The sequence below is a fragment of the Zeus faber genome, assembly GCF_960531495.2.
Source record: "Zeus faber genome assembly, chromosome: 11".
In the NCBI taxonomy this organism is placed as follows: domain Eukaryota; kingdom Metazoa; phylum Chordata; class Actinopteri; order Zeiformes; family Zeidae; genus Zeus; species Zeus faber.
The window spans coordinates 12,959,534-12,966,864 of record NC_137205.1 but is presented as its reverse complement, the minus strand read 5'-3'; the positions used below and the strand labels follow the sequence as shown (position 1 = coordinate 12,966,864).

Sequence of the window (7,331 nt, the reverse complement as noted above, 5' to 3'; positions counted from 1 at the left end):
TTCCATGGCTGCTCCAGTATTAATCTAGCACAGGAGAGCAGCTGAGTATATTTATCTTGCTTTTCACAAAGCAGCAGCCAGACAGAGGTATGCGTGTGAAAACGACTTTAAAGCATCAATAATATTATTTTCGCTCAAATAAATAAATAAACATCCAAAGCCAGGTCCTCTTTGGAATGTAGTAGTTCTGAATTTTTATGAATGACTGCATTCATGCTTGACCACGCCCCCAAACCTCCGCGCTCCCGGTTTTTGGATCTCCAAGCCCCGCCCCGCCGTCCCAATTTGGCGTTCACTGGTCCCGCTCCCGGGCCCTGATTGGATAGAGGCGTTGTCGGGTGGGCGGGGCCGTGATGGACAGCGCCGAAGCAATATATAACCCCGGCCTCAAACCGTAATCGGTGTAATATTATGAACAGTGGAGGATGAGTACACACTAAATCGAGTTGGAATTACCCCCGTGGACAAAAGCTTTTGTTTTTGAGGTGGTGGACGACTCTGACCTTGTATATTCCATTTAGACGTGGTTGTTGTTGTCAGTGGACGACATGGGGATTTTATTATTCCTTGCCGCGCTGCAAATACTAACAGTCAGCTCGGTGAGTATGTTGCGTCTGTTGTGCTTGTTTACATTTGTTTTTTTTGGGGGGCAAACAGGTGTACAGACGGTGCACCCGGATCATGGCAGCAGCACTGCTGTCCACGGATCTCGTTGGTTTTGCTTTGTTGACGTCGGGACTTCTCAATTCCAAAATGAAATTTCCTTGAATATCGTTTCTTTAGTAGGATATTCAGCCCAATCGTAAAAATGTGTGGGAAAAAAAGCAACGATCCAATTTCGTTTTTGTCCACCCTTTCTATGCATTTCAGACCTTTTTTTTTTTTTTGGTAGACCTGCTTGTGTGGGAGTGGGTGCCATTGGTGACCTTTCAACACTGTAAAAAGTGGAAGTCCGTTAAAAGGCTGAGAAATGATGTATTTGCATTTTCCTCATTAAGATCTATTTATGTGTTTATGTGAAGATTCATCTCGCAATAATGGACTTGTCCATAATGATCCACATGATGGGAATAGAATCATACTGTCATTCTGATGTGTATTGTTATACATGACCTGGATTCCCACCTGCCACCCATGAGACAAACCATGGAGTTGGTTTGGTTAATGCCATCTTTCAATCCATTTCCAAAATGAAATTATCAGCGTAGAAAACTGATTTCTATTGGCCTTCACCAGACGCCATGCTCGGATGGATCACACACATTGTGACACACAACTGGAAATAGACAAAGTCTGCTGTGTGGAAACAATTCGGTCCTCCCGTCCCCCTTGGCCGGGGTTCAGAGGGTGGCAGAGCCCATTGGTGATCCAGTAATGGACATCCGGATTGAAAGTCCCCCCCATGAGCTGAATACCCAGTGATTTGCAGTAGCCCCGGTGGAGGTGTACGTGTGTGTGCATGCGTGAGCATGTATGCATGTGTATGTACGTGATTGTCATGTTGAGGGCAGTGAACCTCTTTCATCCATGCTCACCGTGGTGAATGCCAACCGGAAGGCGACACAGGGTTACAGATATCCCACTGGAACTCCGGACAGTGCTAAGTATTCAGTGAATGTTTAATCCACACACACACACACACACACGCACGCGCGCACGCACACACTTATTGAGGAATTTCTGTGATCTCAGTAACATGAGTCTAGCAATTGTTCCTTTTGGTGCCAATGAGCCACCACCCTTTTACTTCAGGCCAAACCGTTCCTTTCTCACACTGAATGGATGTTAGTAAATAATGCAGAGGGGCGAAAAAAACTGACAACCAAAAGAGTATTGTAGTATGTGGAAAATGCATTTGGTTCTATGCTGTAGGTGATGTACACCCTGACGGCCTTCCCCCTTCCCCCCCTACGGTTCCTCCTGTTAGGTTACTGCCGGCTGCCCAATGGTGTGCGAGTGTCCAGCGGGTCCACCTTCCTGCCCTCCTGGAGTCAGCTCCGTACCGGACGGATGTGGCTGTTGTAAGGTGTGCGCCGCCCAACTCAACCAGGACTGCCATGAGGGGCGGCCCTGTGACCACCACAAGGGGCTGGAGTGTAACTACGGCAACGATGTCGGACGCACCCACGGCATCTGCAGGGGTATGCAACGAAAGATTTAAAAAGGTTTTTAGAGAAGTGGGTGCAGAGTGACAGGGAAAAAGTGAAGAAGGATCTCTCAGTGTATGGGAATGTGTAACTTCGGGGAGGGAGAAAATAGACATTTCAGCCAAGCAAATGCAGTTCCCCTTTGATAGGGCTCTGAGGTTTGAAGTCTTTGCCATCTTTCAAAGACGGAGCACCTTCATGAGCTGTGACTGAGACCGGGCCAACTCTCAGATTTATACAAGTAGTGCTGTGTGTTCTGGAACAAGCATAGAAAATACACACCGAATGGCACACACATACACAGTGGTATTTTTACATGTGTGTTTATTTGGGGGTGTTTCTATATAAAGGAGGGTATTTGGGGTGTTGAATGGGGAGTCCCACTGAGAGACTGGAGGGGAAGGACACTGTAAACAAGTCCAAATTCCTCTCTGGTCTAAGAATAGGGCCTCCTTCATTAAAGTCAGCATAGTCTGTCTTTCTCATTACTGGTTTTCCTACTTTTCACTACATTATGCTCTATTTCCTGATTCTATTTGGGACAGATTTTCAATATGGGCTTTACAATTACACCTGTATTTGTGTTTTAGCTTTTACCAGAGCCATATATATGTTTATATACAATATTTTTCTTATCATATAACTGATAATTGTTCAGAGGTTGCTTGATAGAGTCCTCTATCTCACAACCGTTTTTAACCAACAACCAACCCCCTTTCTCACAGCAAAGGCCGAGGGGCGCTCCTGCGAATACAGTGGACGGATCTATCAGAACGGCGAGAACTTTCGGGCCGGCTGCAAGCACCAGTGCACCTGCATCGACGGGGCGGTGGGCTGCGTGCCCCTGTGCCCCAGCCATGTCCCACTGGCCTCGCCCTCCTGCCCTGCCCCGCGGCTGGTCAAGGTGCCCGGCCAGTGTTGCCTCAGCCTGGACTGCCACAAGGGCACCACCGTTGTGCCCCAGCCCCCGGCCTACCCGCCCTACCCCTTTCTGCCCTACCCGGCCTACCCGTACCCCAAGCCCTATCCTAAGCTGTACCCCAAACCCTACCCCTACAAGCCCAAGAAGGACAAGAAGGAGAAAGACGCCCTGGGCAACGAGCTGCTGGAGCTGGGGAGGAAGTGGGACAAGCCACGCGGGCACAAGCACCTGGCGGGTAACACGGGGTGGGGATAGGGGGTGGGGGGCCGCCATGTCGCCTCAGAGTGCCGTCTGTTTCCTATGCGCAGTAAAGCGTCATGTTTGTGCTGAAGCCTTTTTAGCCTCCTGATGCACAAACGGCCCTACTGTGAGCTGCCTCAGCCTTTCCCCTGCATCGATGTGTGTCTGTGTACGTGTGTGTACGTGTGTGTACGTGTGTGTACGTGTGTGTACGTGTGTGTACGCGTGTGTGCGTGTGTGTGTGTGTTTGTGCGCAGCATGTTTTCCACTGGCTCCTTGTGCACCAGAGGTGTGCTTTCACGCAAACACACACACACACACACACTGCTCACACAGCACATACCTCTGTCACCCAGCTTTCCCCTCTCTGTAATCACCCTCTCTGTGCGTCAGTGTTGCCTGTTCGGTGAATGAGGCTAGTGTGCTAAAGATCTCTGCTCCTTCTCCCTCTCTCTCCCTCTGGCCCTCTCTCCCCCAATCTTACTCCTGTTCACCTGGATTCCCCAGCCTCTCCTCACCCTCCGTACTCTGTCTTGCGTCGCCGTTGCCTCTATCTCCCCTAACTGCCCCCCGCATGCTAATTGATCATGCTGTCATCTCGGTTCTGTTTCTGTCTCTCCGGCGGGTGTTGTCCCTCGCCCTGACAGGCGTGTCTCTCTCTCCCTCTCTCCTTGTAGCGTGGAGTCAGCTGGGAGATCAGTGCGTGGTTCAGACCACTTCCTGGTCCCAGTGCTCTCGGAGCTGCGGTACGGGCGTGTCATCGCGGGTGACCAACGACAACGCCCGGTGCAAGCTGGTGAAGGAGACCCGCCTCTGCAACATCCGCCCCTGCAGCTCCATGTCCATCCCTGTCAAGGTACACGGAAATGAATACAGCACTGAGGCCCGATAACAGTGGTGCTGAGGTGTGTGTGTGTGTGTGTGTGTGTGTGTGTGTGTGTGTGTGTGTGTGTGTGTGTGTGTGTGTGTTTCTATGTGTGTGTTTCTATGTGTGTGTGTGTGTGTGTGTGTGTGTGTGTGTGTGTGTGTGTGTGTGTGTGTGTGTGTGTGTGTGTGTGTGTGTGTGAAAAATTGGGGTAAATGGCGGGTAGGATAAATTACCACACCACATTTTTTCCCTCAATGAAATAGATATTGCTTAATAGATTTAGGACAGTGTAGTATCTGGTGGCGGGGCACACTTTGATATTAATATCTCGGCATTTATTAACTACCCCGCCCAGGGTACTTTTCATAGCCCTCGCTCTATTCAAGGTTCTGTTGCTGTGTGGGCAAATGTCCCGAGCAGGATGACGACAAAGCTGATTCTGACCTGGTTTCCACACTGTAGCTGGGTGACAAGTTCATGTTTATCCTACATTAAAATATTAGAATTATCAATCGTGTTATAGCAAAAATACAAGTAGTAATAGTAATAATAACATTAATAATAACCTTTATTCTCATGGTATCTTTTGTACACAATATTTAGCTCAAAGTGCTTTATATTAATAGGCAAAGTAGTAGTAATAATACTACTAGTGATAATAGAAAATAATAATATAAAGAATATAAAACCAGCCGCATAATCAACATGGCACGATTTTGCAATGTCCAAACATGAGAGGGGCAGAATTTTGACGGTGCCGTTCTCCCGCATCTTTTATCCACGTGTACCTTCCACTTCTGTGAACCTGGCGCTGCTCGAACTGACTAATGGCTCTTGCAGTGCGACGCACAACAGCAATAAAAAACACTTCATCCGCCCACCGCCCAACTTTCTCATATTTCGTACATCGCCCTCGCAAATATTCGGGTCTCGATCCATCGGGCGCTTATGCGGCCAATGGACCTGTTACGTACGCGTTTCACTCCGCTCTCCTGGTGTTTTCGGAGCTGTTGTGGGTGTTAATGCGAGGCAATGTCAAACCCTAACCGTTTTTGGCACCGGATGCCTGTCTCTCAGGCTCTCATCTGTTGTTCTGACCTTTTCACTGTTTCTCTTTCTCCCTCTCTCTGCGCTAACCCTATTAACTGTGTTTTCCATGGCTCGGTCCCGTCCCTAACAAGTTATTTTATGTGGATATAAAATGCTGCAGCTCTGCCTCCGGATTCCAAGGGAAAGACAGTGTCGTTTCGATATTTCTAAGCTTGCACACGGGCGGAGTGTGTGTGTGTGTGTGTGTGTGTGTGTGTGTGTGTGTGTGTGTGTGTGTGTGTGTGTGTGTGTGTGTGTGTGTGTGTGTGTGTGTGTGTGTGTGTGTGTGTGTGTGTGTGTGTGTGTGTCCGGGTAGCTGGCTCGTTGCCATTGTCATCCATCATTTAATTGTTGTATGCAGGCCATGATTATGTGTATATGTATATGTGTGTGTGTGTGTGTGTGTGTGTGTGTGTGTGTGTGTGTGTGTGTGTGTGTGTGTGTGTGTGTGTGTGTGTGTGTGGTTTGCAGCTGTGCCTCCAAGGTAAAGACCAATCAATGTTCAGTCGTTGGAAAGGTAAACTCAGCCTGTTTTATTTTTTTCTCTTTTGTTTGTTTGTTTTTCTCTGCTCCTCTTGCCCTCCCCGACAGAAAGGGAGGAAGTGCTCGCGCACCCACAAGGCCCCGGAGCCCCACCGCCTGTCCTACGCCGGCTGCCGGAGCACGCGCCTCTACCGGCCCAACTACTGCGGCGTGTGCCGGGACGGCCGCTGCTGCTCCCCGCGCCGCACGCGCACCGCCGCCGTCGCCTTCGCCTGCCCCGACGGCGAGCGCTTCGACAGGTCCGTGATGTTCATCCAGAGCTGCAAGTGCAGCGACGAGTGCAGCCACCTCAACGAGGCGGTCATGCCGCCGCAGCGGTGGCTCTACGGAGACACGCACAAGTTCCTCGACTAGCGACGACCCCCTCGCTCCGGCCGACCGCTCCCTCCACGTTTCCCCCACGGGACTCGGCTCCCCCCCCCCCTCCCCCCCTAGACAACCTCCCCCCCGACATGCGTATGTAGAAGTAGCCGTCCCTAGTGAATCTTTGAGTAGACACGAGCGAGGTGCAGCCATCGTGAACTGTTCTTCGCGGAAACAAAATTTGGGGGGAGGGGGCAAGAAGGAAAACCAGTCGGACAAACTGGATAGAGAAGAGATCTGCATGGGCGGCGCAGCGCGGCCCCGGCGGTTGTCGGCGGGCCGGCCGCGCTCGCTCGAGTTTGTTTGTAGGAAAAAAAAAAATAATAACGTGGATCCATCTATTCGACCTTGTTTTGTCATTCACCGTGCTCCTAAACTCTGTCACAGATAGAAACCCGAGACTGTTTTTTTTTTTTTTTCTTTGCTACATTTGACTTTGTGAATTCACGTCGACGTTCGTTCGCTCCCGAGGAGCCGAGCTCACAGCTGAGGTTTGATTTCATTCGGAAGAGGGGCGGCCCCGGGAAGCAGCTGGCAGGCGCTCTCCGGCGTCTCAGCTGGGATCGGTCGCATGAAAAACCGGAGGAGAGGACCCGACGGGAAACGGGACGGTGAAATCCGGAGTTCCACCTGGAAAGGAGGCCTGTATTCTCTTTGTCATATTTATTCACTGGTATTTATTGTTGAGGCAGACATGCTGACACAGTGGCTGCCAGTACTGGAGGCAACGCTGCTATTCTTAGAGCAAGCGGCATGGCTGGACAGAGATCTGAGAGAGACGCAACAGCTGAGACCTGTCAGGAGTGGAGGGGGAGGGGGGGGGGGGGGGGAATCCCTGAGATAGGGGGCTTGACCCCCGCCTAAGAAGGGGTCACCAAAAAAAAGGTCATTGTAGTCGGAAAACACCCCATAATGACGGATGACGAAGGCGACGGAGAAGAGACGGCAATGCATTGGGGGGCAAGAACTGACTTGAACCTGCCGGGCTGAGGTTTTTTTGCATGCGCCGCGGAAGGGGGAGGTCAAAGGTCGTTTACACAGCTGGACTCATCTGCTGCCGCGCCTCCACACGAGCGTGAGACATTTTCCAAGTACCAGGTGAACAAGTCGCAGATTCTGGCTCCAGCTAATCAACCGGCAAATTCTGGGCAAATTACAC

At 50.6% G+C, this 7,331-nt stretch overlaps 1 protein-coding gene across 1 annotated transcript; it reads left to right on the top strand.

Annotated features, from left to right (window-relative positions):
• Window positions 1-424: 424 nt before the first annotated feature.
• Window positions 425-6,970, top strand: LOC307236569 (CCN family member 1). Its single transcript, XM_080009037.1, has 5 exons — window positions 425-599; window positions 1,928-2,141; window positions 2,873-3,304; window positions 3,987-4,165; window positions 5,858-6,970. Exons 1-5 carry the CDS (start codon window positions 549-551, stop codon window positions 6,161-6,163), a joined length of 1,182 nt encoding a protein of 393 aa, XP_079865163.1. The 5' UTR covers window positions 425-548; the 3' UTR covers window positions 6,164-6,970.
• Window positions 6,971-7,331: the final 361 nt, after the last annotated feature.

Bases quoted from the DNA above. Each gene is read 5' to 3' on its own strand.
- LOC307236569 (XM_080009037.1), top strand. From the start codon at position 549: ATGGGGATTTTATTATTCCTTGCCGCGCTGCAAATACTAACAGTCAGC. The intron at 600-1,927 runs GTGAGTATGTTG...TCCTCCTGTTAG, and splicing joins AAATACTAACAGTCAGCTCG to GTTACTGCCGGCTGCCCAAT. The intron at 3,305-3,986 runs GTAACACGGGGT...CTCTCCTTGTAG, and splicing joins CGGGCACAAGCACCTGGCGG to CGTGGAGTCAGCTGGGAGAT.